At 34.0% G+C, this 19062-nt stretch overlaps 1 protein-coding gene across 1 annotated transcript in view; it reads right to left on the reverse strand.

Annotated features, from left to right (window-relative positions):
• Positions 1-755: 755 nt before the first annotated feature.
• The window catches only part of CDC73 (cell division cycle 73), a 116040-nt gene continuing 97733 nt past the window's right edge, over positions 756-19062 (reverse strand). Inside the window, exons 15-17 of the mRNA XM_026517367.4 lie at positions 17584-17684; positions 12274-12415; positions 756-11310 (exon numbers count right to left, since the gene is read on the reverse strand). Coding sequence (XP_026373152.1) covers positions 11274-11310; positions 12274-12415; positions 17584-17684 — 280 coding nt within the window. The 3' untranslated portion in view covers positions 756-11273. The remainder of the gene's footprint in view (positions 11311-12273; positions 12416-17583; positions 17685-19062) is intronic.

Below are 19062 nucleotides of genomic sequence, written 5' to 3' on the forward strand. Positions count from 1 at the left end.
GGTAGATTTCTTTAAGGTTTTAAAGTGAGTTAGATTTCATGTGGGAAATGGTTGTCCGTTCTTAATCAACATAGATGACATTGATGCAAACACATCTCTGTTCAATTGGTTTTAAGAGCATTAAGTATGATCTGATTTTTCTCTCAAATGTGACAAGACTAACATTGGCAATACCTTATGCTGCTCATAATGGGCAGAAATCACAAAAACACAAATGTGTTATTTGGTAAGTACAGATGTGAATTTTACCAAGTGTGAATTTAAACTCTCTTGAGAGATAAGAACACATATTCTAGGCAGGAAAAGGAACATTTATTAAGGCATGGAGCTATGAAAATGGATGGCATGTTGAAAGACTGCAAAGCAGTATATCTGGACCTAAATTTTTGGGAGGGAAGCATTTGATGAGGTTGAAAATATAATCTGGCTTCAGGTTTTCAAAGTCAATGACTCTCAAAATAGTGCATCTGTGAATCACTTGAGAATCTTGTTAAATATGTGGATTCTTTGGCTTTATCCCACAAAATCCCATTCAGTAAACCTGAAATAAAGGTCAAGGAATCTGTACTAGAACAATCACACAGTCACCCCCTCTGTGGAATGCTAATGCTCCTGGTCCACACACCATTATTTGATAAATACTGTATGAAAACATTTTTACTTAATGCTATTGGTCTCCAAAGTAGGGCATACACACTCCAGGGAGCATGCAAGATGATTTAGTCGGGTGTGGGAAGAAGACACTAAAATATATATTTGCAGTTAAATTAAGCTTTATTGATAGTTTATATATGAATTGACACAGATGCCTTCACTTGATCTGTATACAGTACAAGGTGAACTGAGGGAAGAAAAAGACCTGACAGTGAAATTTGCATTCCCTCATCCAGCATAGTGTGACAGACAACACTTTATACTTTACAAAATGGAAAAGTGGCATAGAGAGATCTCAGAAAAACAAAACATCTTAAAGATAACAGTAATAATGAAAGCAAGTGGGAACAAGAAAATGACAGAGTTGACCTTTCTCTTAAACCTAAATTAGCTCTTTGTCAAGTAACAAGGTTAGAAATTACTATGAAGTCAGATGATCAGAAGTCTTTGAATGAACAAGAAAGTAATTATTGCCAGAAAAAAATCGTGCTATGGAAAGAATATTTTAAAAATGATTATTGAAAAAAAATTATTTTGTGCTTTTGCAGCTGAAAACATAATACCTATCGAAATGTCCATATCTTCACAATTTAACAACTCGGAAATAATTTCCTGACCTATTTAAAAATTTCCAAAATCTTAATACAATATTTTGTTTTTTCTAAATATTCCAAAGTGCTTTAGTGAGTTTTAGAAAGTTATTTTTTGGGGCACCTAGGTGGCTCAGTCCGTTGGGCGTCTGCCTTCAGCTCGGGTCATGGTCCCAGGGTCCTGGGATCAAGCCCAGCATCAGGGTCCTTGCTTAGCGGGAAGCCTGCTTCTCCTTCTCCCTCTGCCACTCCCCCTGCTTGTGCTCACTCTCCTGTCAAATAAATAAATACTATCTTTAAAAAAAAAAGTTGTCAAAAATATAGAACTTCTGATTAGTTGCAAGAACAAGTGTTGTTCATCTTCTATAAAATCATTTTTCTCACCAGGAATGAGAAATTTAGGGTGCTTTCCCTCTTTACTCCCTGCTCAGGCCTCACTTCTGGTTTTGCTGAGATAGCTTAGTACTTAAAGTTAATGATGTGAGATTTTCCAGGTAGTATGTCTTTCCCTCTTGAAGAATACTTATTTATCACTGAACAGTACAAATTTCCAGTCACTCTACCACAGAACACAGGTCTTTAATTTGTCATTTGTTTGAAGTTCTTGAAAGTTCTAATGTGCGAATTCTTCAATTGAGGTTACTTGGGAGATAAACTCTTTGGATCCTTGCATAGCTTCAAGATAAATGGTCTCACCTGGGAAACAGACTTAGTTGCAGTCATTCTCTAAATCTTGGAGGTTTGATTGTTTTTTCCTTTATAAATTCCTCTCTTTATCCTGAAATTAAAGAATTTGAGTATCTCCTCCTGCATGTCTATTGAGCATCTAAAACTCAACATTCCCCAAAACTCCTGATTCCCTAAGCTGCTACCATACCCAAATCTGACCCTTATACAATTCTTTCCTACAATAGTAAGCAGAAACCCCATCTTTCCAGTTATTTAGGCAAAAGCCAAAAACAAAAAAAAAAAACCCGATTGTTGACTCTATTATCACATCACACCCAATCTATTTTCAAAATATTTCCAGAACCTGACTAGTTGTCATTCCTCCACCAATAACCACATGATTTTACCTAATTACTGAAATATCTAATAAGCTGGTCTCCCAGCTTCTGCCTTTACTCCTCACAGTCTTATTTTCCAACAGCATTGTGACTCTTGAAACTAGTCACATGAGGTCACTCCTCTGCCCAAAAACTCTCCAATGGCTTCCCATATGTACCAATGAATAAAAGCCAAGGGCTTTACAATAGTCTACAAAGCCCCACATAATCTTGTTCCCTGATGCCACTCTGCGCTCACGTCTTACTGTTCTTGCTGCCTTAGCTCTACCCAAGGGGCCTCCTTGCCAATCTTTGAGTCGCAGCTATGATACTTAGGATTTTTAAACTTCCTGTTCGCTCCCTAGAGTACTTTCTCTCTGTATATTTATGAGGTCGGTTCCCTCACTTCCTCCAAATTGCTGCTCAAATGTCACCTGAACGTTCTCTGACCACCCATATAAAATAGTTAAGTATTGCCTCTACCTTATCCCAACACTGTTAGTCACTCTATTTTTTTCTGTATCACTTATTCACATCTGATACATTTAGTTGTTTTCTTATTGTCTCCCTCTTCCTACTCAATGAGGGCATGAAATGCTTTTGTTCACCCTGAATCCCCACAACTAAAACAGTGCTTACCACTGCCATGAAGTAGACAATATTTGAATGAAATGTCTGCCTAGGTGTCTTTTATTCCCCCTGATGTTACATGGAACCTACAGAGCAAGAACCCTTTCAAACCAGTGAAATTTTCCTCTAGTATTTACGAATTGTTTTCATAAGTCTGTTTCCTTTTTTCTTCCTTATGGTTCTTCACTTGTTCACATTAAATATCCTTAACTTCTCTTTAAGGTGTTTTCATTTTTACTACAATCTCCAGGTCTTTGGGTTTTGCTTTTCTGGGGAGAACTACTACTGCACAAATTCCAGGCCGTTAATTTGGTCCTCAAAAATGGCCATTTCCCTTTTTTACTACATTTTAATGTGTTGGGCTTTTAATGTATAGAAAGTTTACTTTACACTGTGACTTTCCTCATGTGGTTTTTCAAAGTTAAAGTTGTCATCCATCTCCACCAGCAATTCTTTTTCACCACCACCCACTTCTGAATGTTCTCTATTATTTATTTATTTTTAGACTTCTCTAGACTATTTTCACTTGTCTACTCATTCACCATTTGGCACAAGTCAAACTCCTACAGTCTGAGTGGCAATAAACCCGAGCAATACAAGCAAGCCAGTTACCACTGCTTCTGTGGGCTGAGGATGTGCTACCCAGCAAGCTGCCAGGACACATACAAACAGGAACTGAGAGCCCACCATGCAGTAGCCCCGCAGGTACTCTGAAGCTAGTCTTCCTAGTACCACACGTGTGGACTGCACTCTTTTCCTCTAACTCCATGAATCTTTGAGAGTGAGGTGCTCATATTCAAGCCACCTCCCTAGAACTCTGTTTAAGATGAAAGGTGCAACCCGGTTTTAATATGGGTGGAAGGGATAAGTACAGGGTGGTAACAGGATGAAGACACAAGCTAGAGAGGAAACAGTAATAGGGCAAAACTCATGACAGTGGAGGAGGTTGTAGGAGAACACGTATGGATAGACAAGTCCTTGATGGGTGACAGGACATTTGTAATAGGAGGAAAGAAAGGATGCTTATTATATGCACATGTTTCTGAGATATAGTACCGAGAATTCCATGGCTTGTTTCCTCAAGAATAGGTAAGGTCACTTCTGGGTGAAGACAATGAAGTAAGTATGATCATAGCTCCATCACACTTAACAACTAAAGAATTGTTAGGGGAGTGACAAAAAAGGAAAAACAGTAAGCCATCAGCCACCAAACAAGAAAAGACACACACCACTTCATATTAACAAGGAAACCAAAGAAAGAATTAGATTCAGGTAAGATTTAGATTAGGCTCAAAATAACATCTAACCCACCTCATTGTTGGAAAAGAAAGCTGACAACATTCCAAGAATTCTCATCCAAAATCTAGAACAAAACAAACTGAGGAAATAAGAAGATGCTCATAGAAATGTCAGTGAAAAACCCTTTCCAACCACCAGTACTTCCAGGTATTCCTTTTTTTCTAGCACCCTGTAGCCACTTTGGGAACCATTCACGATGTTCTCCCTCAGAAATGAGATGTATATAAAACTAGGAGTGATCTCAGTTTGGGCACATTATGAAACCTCACAACAGAGGGGTGTTCAGGTCTTCCAACAAAGAATTCTATCCACTCCCAGTTATCACTGTGCTACAGAAGAGGCAAAGAATACAAGAACTAGCCTAATGTGGGAGCAAATTGGGGAAAACAAGACTCAGAGAAGGTAGAAAGGCTGTCAGAGAGGATTTACACTTAGTTACAATAAAAGCCCTCATAATCTGTGCTAATGGAACAAGCACATGATTTAAAAAAAAAAAAAAAAGAGGGGGGCAGTGAAATGATCTATACCTTTTAAAAGATCCTAAAATATCTAAATGTACTGATCACTGATCTCTTGACACAAAGCCAATGATTCTGAGCATGGATCCTTTAAAGCTCATGCTATCCAGTTACAATTTTCTTATTGCCATCGACCTGAGTCACCAGCCTGTGGCTATCCTCCCGGCCACCCCTATTCTTGTCATTCTGTTATTTTAACACTCACATGAATAACCGTGGTCTCAGATCTTTGACTCCAAAGAACTCTTCTCCTATCTGTCACTTCCAAGGTCTTGACTTTTCCTCATCAATATCATATCACCTCTGAAATCTTGATTTCAAATATCCCATCCTCTCTTCTCTTTCAGACTTACTTTTAGCTTCATTTTATCACTGAAGTTTTCAGTTCATGGGTCAGCCCCAATTTCATACAATCCACCACCTCCTTTATATCATTTATTCCTTGAAGAGCTTAGATTCCATGTTCTGGTACTATAATCATCACTTGTGAATACCTTCACCTCCCTGGCCTGCTTCTACTTCCATCAAAAGTTGAAAATCAATTTGCTTTCTCTACACCTGCCATCAAGCCACTAAACACTGCTGGAGAAAAATCACAACACAGATTTGCCTAATTTCACTTAAATTTATGTCTAAACAAAGATACATCACTGCCCAAATCCTACTACCATTTTTTCCCATTGAGTTGGAGTTCCCATTTAATTTCTTCTTTCTCCTCAAATTCCTACATCAACTACATTAATGCCCCCCAGTTTATTTCATCATCAGTAACTCTTACACTTCCTTTTTGTACTCAATGATGTATTATGAAATAAAAACACATAACTAAGAATACAAATACTTTAAAACTGTTTTACAGTCAAAATGGCCATAAACATTAGTGATGCCCAATTGAGCTAAAATAATTGAATAAGCCATGAGCCAGCTCATTTGATCTTCCCCAACCATTACACACACCAACCTGATAAAATTTCAAACTATTCCGTTTTAAAGAAAAACATATTTATATTAACAATTTTAAAAAGAGGAATTGATGCTATTACCATATTTACATTTTTAACATGGTAAACTCCATGAATGCAGTTCTTCTCTGAGTATAAATTACCATATTTTATCACAGTGAATGTTGTATAACCCAATGTGTTTCCATTTGGAATTTTTGGTAAATGAAGTACAGTCCAAAAACAAAATATTCAAGTGTGATTAACCGAATCTCTGATTTCTTCTTTCTTATATAGCCTGAGTCCTACTTACATTAGTCATGTAATATAAATCAACATTCTCTGAATGAATGAATTATAAACTATATTCTGTGACAAAGTAGCTACAAATAATTATGACAGACTCAACAGCACAGCCTTCTCTAGAACTACTTTTTATGTTTTTTATGGTCACTGAAGAAAATTAAGAGGAAGTCCTCCAAGCCACCATAAACACCTGATCATTACACAATTAAATAAAAATGGAAAGTGTTTTAGAAAATGAGAGGGGAAAAAGCTTATTTGGCAATGTGCTGTTATATACTAGCACCTTTGAGCCTTAAAAAAAAAATCCAACAGCATTTACAACTCATGCTGTATCTATTTTAGTTATGTGAATGCTCATCTGCCTAAGAGCAGATGATCAAATGAACAGAAGAGCAGGATAAAATACATATTTAGTGGGCATTTATGAACTGAATAGAAATTAAGTTTGAACAGGGCCCATTAAGCTTTTCATTGAAGAAATTTCGTTGCAAAAAAGTCACACATTATCACTGGCACAACCAATAAGATGATGCTGTTAATGATTTGATTATATGCGGAATACAGTTTGTTTTCAAACTGTAAAATGTTAAAATCAGGGTCCTCAAACTGTAAAGATGATGTAATTTACCAGATACATTCTTAATTCTATTACAACAATAAGGACACAGTAAATTGGACAAACTAAGTTCAGTAGAGCATGTGGCTTGTTACTTTTAGGAAGAACTATGATTCTCTACATTATTTAACTCATTAACAGAAGACTGTAAATGTCCTTATTTCATTAGTTTTCAAAGTGAAAACTTGCATTTGTTTTCAAAACAGAAATACTATGCCTAAAAAATCTCATAAAATCTTTTATGGAAAGACGGTCATCATCCTACTCCCTAATACAGTCTCTGTTTTCTTGGTTGAATGCGATTTTTTGGTTGGAGGGACGAAGAGCAGGGTAGAAGTGGGGGGTGGGAATGTCCCCAAAACTGTTGAAGTACTACAAAATATTTTATTTACAATTAAACTTGAAATTTAAAAATCCACTGAAATGGAGTAAGAATGACTAGAACATTTAATCAGGTCACATGGCCCAAATTTAAGTTCCATTCAAGAACCACTTTGCTTGAGAAATAATAAAAATTGGTGGCTAAATAATCATTTATAGTGCCTACACCATGTAAATGAACTACATTATATATAAAGCACTATAATCAATCTTGGAAGTTAAGTAACTTTTAGTAAACTTAAACTGGATAGAAAGGGAATTCAGTAGCAAACAAAATTCTCAGATACATCATTTACTTAAATTTGATATAGTATCACCCCACTTTTTGAATTTTGGCAATAAAATTTCATTAGCTTTACGCATTTAAATGCCATACATTTATAACTCCCAAGATACTCTAATAAACACTACCTAAAATAATACATATAAGCCCAAACAGATCGCTGACTTGAAAGTATTATTGCCTATTATGCATTTACTAAATATAATTCTTTATACACCTATTATACATTTTCAATTTTTTCTTAATTATTCCAACATATTAATATAGAAACCATGCTGGCACCACAAAACACCCAAATGTGGCAATGGACAGGCCAGAAGATATAGGAGATGGCATCTCAAAATTTCTAATCCAATTCTTAATTTAAGTCAAATTCAGTCATTTGTCCTTTTAAAAAGTTAATTTACTATGGTTAGGGTAATCAGTTGAATATCAAATCCAAATGAATAAAAATTCAGTCAAGTATATTAAGGCTCATGTAATTAAATTTATTTTTCATGTTTTAATTTTGATTAGCTTTTATAATATTTAAAAAACGCCCTGTTGGTCTCAAAAAGTTTTATAAACTAATTGGTTCAACAACTAAGACTCAGATAATCATTATCTGACAAACTGGAACTATTTCTGGCCACATATGTATATCCTATCATCATTTCTATTGTTAATACCAATATAATGGAACTGTTAAATAGTAAGAAATATGGCAACTAAAGACCCCTTCCCCACCCTCCAAAAAAGAATGTATCGCTTTAACTTTGTTAGGAGTCACAAAAATTTTTATTTAGGAAAAATATTTCCTTCAATGTTGTTAATGAATTTTACTTAAATGAATAATTTACTTTTACTTTTCTGGCAGACCAATTAAAAAGTATGCCTCTTTCCTTTCATAAGCAAACTCTAATTCTGCATGGCAGATAAGAAATTAATACTTTACTTTCTTCTACCTTAAAAATTAATTATGAAATTTTCCTCATTATGAACTAGTTATTTCTATATGGATTGTTGTCATGCTGCTGTTAAAAAAAAAGTTAGTAAAAGATATGGACACATGGGAAACAAATCATAAACTATTATACTAGTTTATAATGAAATATATTAAACATTGTTTAAATATTAAACAGCAAAATACTCCTATATTAAATAAATAAGACTTGAATTTGTCATGTGGAACTATAGGCCAATACCATCAATAAGGGGGATGGTCTAGGGTGAAGGGTGGTCACCAAAAGAAAAAAAAAGCAGGAAAGAAAAAAAAAGAGAAAAGAAAGGAAGAAGAAAGAAGGAAGAAGGAAGAAGAAAGAAGAGGAGAGAAGAGGAGGAAGGGATATAAGGAGGAGGAAACACAACATTTAATACTGGCATTGTTTTCAATAACAAATTAAATCAGTGATTCTCAATCCTTTCTGAACATGAAATTACCTAGAAAACTTTTGAAAAATACTGATGATCAGGTCTCAGCCCAAATTAAATCAGAATCAGCAACCAGTCAATAGTATATTTAAATGGTCCCCCAAATGATTCTAATGTGCAGTCAGGGTTGAGAGTGACTGACTGAAACCTACAAGCTTCTTAATGTTACCTGACTCAGAAGAGGGTCTTATGATGAAGAAATGGAATTTTCTTTTACCAGTGGGACAAGACAAGGGTGTCTCCAATTAACAGTAACTTACAGGTAAGTCAAGTTTATTAATGTATACCTCATTTCCATTAAAATATCTGTGCATACCTCTTCATTCCTTGTAATTCTGTATTTTCAAACTCCAAGACCTAGTCAAAGTACTTTTTGTAATAAATCAGTCACACTGAAAAGATCAATTCATGCATATAAATTATTTACTGAATGCCTACTATGTGCAAGGCACAGTGACAGGTGCTGCCATAGGACCTGGGAGTCATGAGATAATGATTGGCTGAAAAAAATTGTTTTTGAAATTAAGGGCTATTACATTAATTACCTGGACCTAAATAAGGGACTGAACTACTGAAATAAGAAAAAGAAAATAAGCACATACTAAGGGTCTGATTTTAAAATACACAGTATAGCATATTTGTACTTTTCCTAATGTTCCTTTACAGTATTTCCAGAAGCCTTTGAATATACATAAGGCAAATTCAAGATAGAAAAATAAACCCTGTTTAAAGTAGATGTTCCCAATTTTAACCACACTCTGTATCAAGTAAATTTCATATATGACATAAGTATAAATACTAAAAATCTTCATAGAAAGGTAGTTCTTGTCCACTTGTAGTAGTCTTAACAAGTAATCTTACATTAAAATGTCACAGATCTAGTCCTTGACGATTTCATCATGGAGAAAGTTTATACAATAATTTATTTTGAAAACAGTTTATATGCTGAGAAATTCTAAGGTGAACAAATTTGAGTTCTCTTTTGTTTTCAAGAAGAGAGGATGCAAAGAAAGGAAGAAAGGGGGTAGAATCTGTTCAAACCTTATAAATATCCTAAAATCTAATAATTTAAAATGCTGACTGTTTTTCTTAAGAACCTAGTGAATTCCATATGAATAAATACTTTTCCTATTCACTATTGGTATGGACTTTTGTGGTTATTTTAAAAATAAATAATAAGTGCTTCTCATTTTTATGATAGCATTAAATTTCAAAATGAGGCTAGGTAATGTCAGCATAACATAAGAAGGAGCTAAATGTTTACCAAAAAAAAAAAAAAATGTTGATCTAAAGAGATCACTGGGGGGGGTAGGGGAAAGGGAGAAAAAATGACACAAGATGAATGATTAACAACGATTCTAATGGCAAAAACTCTTTAACGGAGTAGAGGTTCCAAGTTGCTTTTAAGTAATAAAAGGTGAAATTAAGATTCAAGGAAAATGCTCATTCATTTGTACCTTGGATGCAACACTCTAAAGTACAGAAGTAGTAAAATATTTTACTAAGTTAAAATATAGGTTTTATATTTTATACGATATTGAACACGCACATAAAAATACCAGTGTTTTTATCTTGTTTCTGTTCAGACACTTAATTAAGCAAATGTGTTCTTTGGTGTCTGGGGGAGTTTATCAATATTTAGGGATAATGGAAGATAAGAACTCCAAGATCAACATGCCTAGAAATAGAAGACTCAAAATCCTATGCCATACATATAAAGTAAGAATCAAAGGTGAACTTATGAGAAAAGATAAGAAAGTTAAAGTTACATTGCAGTAGGACTAATACATTTCCTTCCCCCAAACATACTCTGGCTCCCAAAATAAAAAGTACTATAGCCTATCAGGTTTTTAATCTGTGTTCTGAGATTTCTCAAGTGGAAAGATAGCACAGATAGAAATATATCATTCTAAGTTTTAAAATCACCAAAGTCAGTGAAAAGAATGTACATTCATTAAATGTATTCATTTTAAGTAAAGAAGTCTTGAAAAGGCTGAACAATTCAACCAAAGCTGAAGAACTGTTCTTGATTTTTCATTATTCTTTTTTAAATAAAGAATAAGTATAGGTATAGTATACATACAGTTGACATTCTGATTCATTCAAAATAGTCACATCCCTTTGCTAGTTTTGGAAGTTCCAGAGACTAAAATTTAATACCATTCATAACATAGTATTTTCAATAAAAGGAATTATAGAGCAATGAAAAATCAGAAGCAAGATGGCCTAGGGAGCCTTATAACCTCTAAATATACACACATTTATAACCTGTATTTATTTTCTAAAGAAACAAATTTTAAGTAATGCTAATTTAACCAACGGAGAAAAAACTTCTATCAAAATATACAATTTCCATTACAGACTAGAAGGCTAATATTAAAAAAATAGTTGTAAGCCAAAAAGTTTGCTTATATGGATGACAAGCATCATCCCTTTGAAGCATAAAGCATCAAATAAGGTCTTATAAAAGATCGATCCGTGACCTTCTTCATTTGTAAGTTCTTGATAAATTCATAAAGCTTGAGTCTCAGTCTTTAGGTCAAGGTATATCCATGCTTCTTAATCCAGATCTCCAGAAAAAGGGGAAACCAAGTAAAATTCAGAATCTCAAGTGGGATTTATGCTTTACCATGTACCTGAAAAATAATATAACAGGTTATAATGATTACTGGAATTGTAGAATTTTTAGAATATTACATGTAAAAATAAGTTAACATTTTTTTAAACTTAAAATTCAAAAGTGAACAGGATGTTTTGTTTTCTAAAAAACTGGAAACCTGATACTGTACTTTGGAAATACAGAATAAGAATTTCTGAAGCCAGAAGAAACATTCCTCTTGTTAAATTCTATAATCTCAGAGCTTCTGGCTGGAATAATAAATGTTTCTCTTTAATATATTATCAATTATAATCACTGGGTTACCTCAGTCACCTCTGACTTTGGAAAACTCTTAATATTCAGCAAGAGACTTACACCAAGAAAGTGACAGATTTTTAAAGAGCACCTCAACAAGAATAAATTCAGTGGTACTGTGATCATATGCTGTTCTTAAATTTTTCCAATTACAAAACTGATGTTACTATAAAAGGGCTTTAAGAATCCTATTTATAACAGTAATTAAAATTAAAAAAAAATAAAAAAGTAAAAAAATTCAAAACCTGAATTCCTTTCGCAAGCTACCCAAAACAAATCCAGTCAGTGACCTTTTGATGCAAAACAAAACAAAACAAAACAAAACAAAACAAAAACTATAGGGATCACTTAATCCAAGCCCCTTGGATAGATAGAAAACAAGGTTCGGAAAGGTCACAGTTCATTAGAGCCAGATCACAAAATCAGAACTAAAATCTAGGTCTTCTGACTCGGAGTTTACTGTTCTTTCTATCCAGGTATACACCCTTTCTCCATCTGTTTCTAAAATCAATATAACAAAGATATTTGTTAATTATCTACTGGAGATCAGCATCAAATCAGACAATGTTGGAAAAGGGGAACTGGGGGATATGTTCACAACTTTAATGAACTTAAAATCTAACTGAGGAGAAAGGAAAATTACTACAATAAAGCAGAAGTAAGTGCATTTTAGGATCAGAATTACCTATCCAATGTTTCCCAGAACCGTAAGAAAACTGGTCTATCCAAATGACGTTTGTGATAGCTGAGTTCTAATACTGTTACATCCCATTTCTGAACGTTTGGATCTAGACGAACTTCATCATATTTGAGATGGAAGGCTTTAACTATATGGGGGGAAATAATATTTTTTATTCAAACTGCAATCAAAATTATAAAAATATTTTACAAAAGAATAAAAATATCCAATACAGACATTAACCAAAAAACTAAACAAAACAAAAAACTTAAAAAAATCAAACTTTCTTCCACCAAATGAAGCTACATTATAACCAAAGTGATTTTTGAAATAGATGCTAATAGGCACCGTGGCATCCTCAAAAACATTCAATTCAACAAATATCTACTGAGGGTTTATACATGCCAGCCACTGGGACTGAAATGAGGAATAAGGTAAGATAAAACACATATGGTCTGGTGAAGGCTAAGAAGAAGAAAAAACACCTATTCAAATAAAGTATGATAAAGGTGTAGTATATCACAGAAACATAAAAGAGTATCTTACCCAGACCATGGAATTCAGAAAAGGCTTACATAGGTAATGAACTCTAATCTAAGATCTAAAGGTTGAGTAAGAATTAGCCAAACACAGAACAAAAGTGACCCAGTTAGCCAAGAACATCCTCAAAGAGAAAATGGTTTCCTCTAGGAACTAAAGAAATTTAATGGATCTGCATCATACAAAGTAATGTAAAAAAAATGAGTAAAAGGTAAGATCATAGATTCAGAACAATGTTGGCCATGAAGGCCATATTTTGGACTTTTATCTAAGAGATAGGGAGAATCACTGCAAAATGGTTAGCAGTGACTTACTGATACAATTTAGTAATCTAGAGAAGAGATTTGCTCAAATTGGGAGAAGATACATGCCTGGCAAGAAAAAGATTCAAGAAATAATTAGGGAGTAAGAACTAAAGGAACTTGGTAAGGAATGATGAAAAGGGAAAAAGAAAAATTTGGAAAGCCTCATGAGAAGGCTACCTAGAAGTAGATAATTAAATGATATAAAAAGTGAGTCCAGCAGAGATCCATAAGAGGATTTCAGGAAGACGTGACAACTGGTAAAAAAGATTCTGAAATGAAAGAAAGCTTGGCATACTCTATAAACAAGTAGAACTTCTTTTGTAGGCAATGTCCTATATGTAGAATTTGGCTATGGTATAAAAAATATGAATTTATTCCAAATACGATAGTAAGCCACTAGAAAGTTTAGAGTAAGACGGTGCAATTATCTGGTTTTCATTTTTAACAGTTAATTCAGGGTGTTGGGCAAATAAAAGACTTTAGGGCAAAACCTCCCAAGTAGCGTATATTGCAAAAGGTTAACAAATGGACCATAAAGTATTACTTTCAATCTTTCTCTCTCCCTGATCATCCAGTTGAATCATCCTGGCTAGTTTATTTTGCAATCAGTTTACCATCAGTGAAGTTTTTGTTTTACATGTAAGATGTTTAGCTTTTCTTTCAATTTACTTTTTTTTCTAACATACAAGATATAATTGTTATTATCATCATCATCTAGTATTAGAGGGCTCTGAAGAGAAAAATGATTGACTTTGTTAATTTTTTTGATAGCTACTTTATGTATCGTTCCACACTGCTTGTTGGCCTACTGGCTTTTGATGCTAACAATGAACTGAAGTATAATTCTTTTTTGTTAAAGAAGATTTTATTTATTTATCTGACAGAGAAATCACAAGTAGGCAGAGCGGCAGGCAGAAGGAGAGGGGGAAGCCGACTCCCCACTAAGAAGAGAGGCCAATGTGGGGCTTGATCCCAGGACCCAGGACTCCGGGATCATGACCTGAGCTGAAGGCAGATGCTTACCTGACTGAGCCACCCAGGTGCCCCCAAAGTATACTTCTTAATGGAAATTCAAAATGAATCATTTGTGCCCACAAAGAAACATATAAACATTACTTCTGAATTACTATGCTTTTATATAATTAAAGGTCCCCTCATCAGATAATTATTCATTTTGAATTTAAGTCAATTTAATAAATTTAAACTGAATCATTAAAATGGCTATATATTATAGCTTCAGAAAACCCATTTTCAAAATATTTATATGTATAAAATTTTTTTTTAATTTTTTAATTAAATGAAGTCAACATTTCAGTACTTCCTATTTTCCTTACTACATGTTTCACTTTTCTAAATATGATGTGTTTTAAAAAATAGTTATCTATTTATCTATCTAGTTATCTATCTATCTGTTTATTTAGAGAAAAGGGGTGGAGGGGCAGAGGGAAAAAATCTCAAGCAGACTCCCCGCTGAGTGAGGAGCTTGACACAGGGCTCAATTCCAGGACTCGGGGAAAATGACCTGAGCCAAAGGCAGACTCTTAACCAACTAAACCACCCAGTGCCCCTCATTCTTAAAAATGTATTAGTTATATTTTTTAAAAAATGATTTATCTAAAGCTCTAAAAGCCGACAGTCCGACTCCTTAATTTCAATAGATTTAGTTCATATAGTATTTATTTTTCCACCAGAATAGACAACTTTTAAAATTTAAGGTGAAACATGAGAGTCCAAAAAGTTTAAATCACAAATGAGAAAGCATAAGGTTTCTCTATCATACAAAATGTTTTATTAGCATGAAGGAATGGTAGCAAGCAAACTTACACCGAGACATTACTATAGAACATCTTTCTTATTCAGAGAAAGACTTTTAGTTTTTAATCCTCAGCAAAAAATAGAACAAATGAAGTTCTTTTATAAGAAAGCCAGTCATCTATCTGGTAGCACAATGAATACTAAAGCAAAATACTTCATACAATTCAGAACTGTTCATTTTTTGCAAACTGCACGAATCTCGTCGACATTATTTTACAGGAACAAAGAAGTAAAAAAAAAAAAGGCAATGCTCTTGCATAATATTTAGTAGGTACAATGATGGCATGTCAGATGACAGAGAGGCAACATAATATAGATTACTCATGAAAAAAATTTTCTTAATGGTAACTAGAAATTTTATACAAATCAATACTTAATATCTTCTCTAAAATTTTGTATTCTATTTGCAATATGAAGAAAATATAAGTTTTTACCAGGGCCCATACAGACGCTCCTAAATACCTTCCTTCAGTTTTTCCCCATGCTATATAGATGTTACTATTTTCTATGTGTGTCATAGGGGAAAGGGTGAAAATCTAGAAAAAGCAGAGTAAAAAGCAAGGAGACAAACTAAGAGCTAAGAGATAATATATGCCTAAATTTCTGGCTTAGGCAAATTACAAAAGAAAACTAACTGAGAAAAAGAAACAGTCTGGGAATGAAGGAGAGTACAAGACAATCAATTCCATTTGGAACAGGTTGAGTATGATGTACCAACAGGACCTCACAGAGGAGTTATCTCGTAATTAGTGAAAGATATAGACCCAGAATATAAAGCTAGAGACTTAGAATAAGGGAAGGGTTATAGATGGTAATTGAAAGCTATCAGATCTCCTTCAGAGAGTTATCTAAAATAAAGAAGAAGAGAAACAAGACATACACACGTAGCTGAAAGCCAGAGGAAAAGTAGCTAGGGAATCTGAGAAGGAGTAACAAGCCCTTGGAAAAGAACGCTTTTGAAGAGAATCAAATTCTGATAAGGAGGTCAAAAGTATCTAATATTTGGGTCACTGGTAAGTTTGGTGAGAATAGTTTAGTGAGGAGCAGGGGAGACAAAGAGCAAAATGAGAACTGAATAGAAAATGAGTTAGAGACAATTCAAAAGTTTCGTAAAAGGAAAAAGGAGCTAGAGTTGAGGTCAAGAGAAAGGGTTTTAAGATGGAAGGGGCAAGAGTACTTTCATTTTAAATGCTGACAGAAAGGATTCATTAAAGAAGAAAGATTGAAAAGAAAGAATAATTTATGGAAGAAAATCATAATTGGTAACTGTATAAAAAAGTCTCTTCTTATCTAAATTTCAGAAGACTAACAATCTGAACAATTACAACATCATTACATTCTGAATGAAATTTAGGCAGCATTTACATCTTGAAGACATTATAATCTTTTTTTTTTTTTGTTACAACACTGTTCAAAAAGGCAAGCAAGCAGGTAAAACATTTGTGTTCATGGACATTTTACTTTCATTAAAATTCCCCATTCTCTATCTTTAACTTTCTATTTATCAACCCTGTGCATTATTCAAGTTTCAGATATAACATAAAAATCTATCATAATATTAGTAATAGCAGAATCATTGTCTAAAATGAATGAAAGTAGAGGAGAATAAATGATTAAAACTTCCAAGCATGGGCAGTTTCCGTCTTGGAAGAATGGTGGTAACCACTAGCAAAGCTGAGGTTGTTTAAAAAAAAAAAAAAAAAAAAAAAAAAAAAAAAAAAAAAAAGGCTGGATTTTGCAGTAGCACAATCTACATTAATAATAACTGAAGTTGTCATTTCTAATAAACATACTTGTTTCATACGAATGCTTTTTAAAGAACACTTTTACTACGGTTACAAACTTAATTGGGTACCTGAATTAAACAATTGGAATATCTCTACTGCAAAACCAGACTAAATTAATCTACATTTAGTGTATCTATCTATACCAATATACCAAAAGATATAAGCCACATGAAATATTCATTTAACAGATATCTACTGAATGCTTCCCCTATGCCAGGCACTCTTCTGTGATGACAACTCAAGGGTAAACAAGGCAGAAAAGGCTCCTCCCACCAAGGAACTTGGCCTTAGAGCCAGGGAAGACTTAAAATAAAGATATAAATAAGATAATATCAAACAGTAAGTACTATCATGAAAATAAAAGAGCTTAAAGAGTAACTGGAAGGAAGTAATGGCTATTTCCAGGTCGGCCAGAGAAGGAATCTTTAAAGGAGAGAATACTTGAACTTAGACTTGAATGAAAACAAAAAGCCGAACATGCTACAATCATTCCAGACAATGGAAATAGCTGGTAAAAGTCATATGGTACTTTAAGTTCTAGCTACACATAACTGTTCAGAAAAAGTCAACTGATTAAAAACTGGCCATCAATTTTAATAGAAATCTGTGGATGTGCAACAATAGTAATGCTTTTTAAGTGACCTAATGTAGGGAATGGAGCTAATTCACTTTTAGACATAAATACACACAAAAAAATTAATGTTCCAAAAGAGACTCTAAAAATATTTCACAGGTGCTTAAAAATTAGCATATGTTAACGGAATCCTTTGATATACACACCATATATGCAGAGCCATAGATGGCTTTCTCTTACATAAAGCAAGACCATTTCTATATTGGATAAGCAGTAAAAATAAAGAAAATCTTACTTTTAGCAAATATGTCAACTGGTGATCCATCAGGCAAAAGCCATGGCCAACCTTTGAACTGCCATGCAGGACCCTGCACAAAAACTGCTACGACTCGATCCCTATAAATAGAAAAGGGGCAGGGTTAGAGACAATACCTCAAACATGAACTCTGATTACTGTAAATCCCTAAGGAAATGATTCAATTATTCATGTCATATAATCTACTGTCAACAAATGTGTGAGGCAAATTACATAACTATTATAATGTTATCATTAGAGCTATAATGTTATCATCAGAGCGCACTAATGATTGCTACACTTCCCATGCATCTGTTTTTGCACCTAAGTCTTTTAAACATAATTGCACACGCAATCCTCATATGCAATCTTTTTAAGCTTTTAATCTGCCCTTCTACTAGAATAAGGGCTCACTTTTCCAATACAATAGGGAACAAGAGTTGATCTATTAACTGAAGAAGCTGGTTTTTTTTTTTTTTTTTTTTTTATTCGACAGAGAGACAGCCAGCGAGAGAGGGAACACAAGCAGGGGGAGTGGGAGAGGAAGAAGCAGGCTCATAGCGGAAGAGCCTGACGTGGGGCTCGATCCCATAACGCCGGGATCACGCCATGAGCCGAAGGCAGACGCTTAACCGCTGTGCCACCCAGGTGCCCCAGAAGTTGGTTTTAAAAGGAAATCTACTAAAAATTAAAAACATCTTAAATGCTTTACTCTAATTAAAAACATTATAAATTATAGTAAATCACCAATCATTTTATAAAATTTTGAGTTCTTCTGATTCTCTGGAAAGTAATCTTGAGTATAAAAACCATCAGACTTAAATTTTTCCAAATGTTTACATTTCACTCACCCTAAATTCTACTAGCATTTTCTTTTCTTATTTTGTTAAGTAGGTCCGACGCCCAGCGTGGAGCCCAACACAGGATTTGAACTCAACAACTCGGATCAAGACCTGAGCCGAGATCAAGAGTCAGAAACTTAACTGACTGAGCCAGCCAGGAACCCAATTAGTGTTTTTTAAATCAACTTATCTTTCCAACCATTCAACTTTGTTTTCCTAAAGAACAAACCTTTCTCTAGGCCCTCATATTTCATTCATTCACAGAATATTTAATTCAATTGAGAAATTATAATAAGTACAAAGGCCATAAACAGTTTAAGTCTAGCACTAAAGTGGGAACAAAACCATAATATAAACAATAATAGTTAACATTAAGATGTACTATGAGCATTCACTATGTGCCAGTGCTGTTCTAAGCACCTTACACAGTACATATGTTAATATACTGAATCTTCCAAACAATCCAGTGAGGTAAGTACTATTATTACCTCCATTTTACAGATGAGGAACTAGAAGTGTATGGACAGTCCATTAGAAGAGAAATGGAGGGAAGAAGAGGAGTGAGAAGGAGAAAGAGAGGGAATGATTACTCTTGTGCACTGGTTATGCTACTGTTCCCATGTGAGGACTGATAAAT

The sequence above is a fragment of the Ursus arctos genome, unplaced genomic scaffold (genome assembly GCF_023065955.2).
Source record: "Ursus arctos isolate Adak ecotype North America unplaced genomic scaffold, UrsArc2.0 scaffold_2, whole genome shotgun sequence".
NCBI classification, from domain to species: domain Eukaryota; kingdom Metazoa; phylum Chordata; class Mammalia; order Carnivora; family Ursidae; genus Ursus; species Ursus arctos.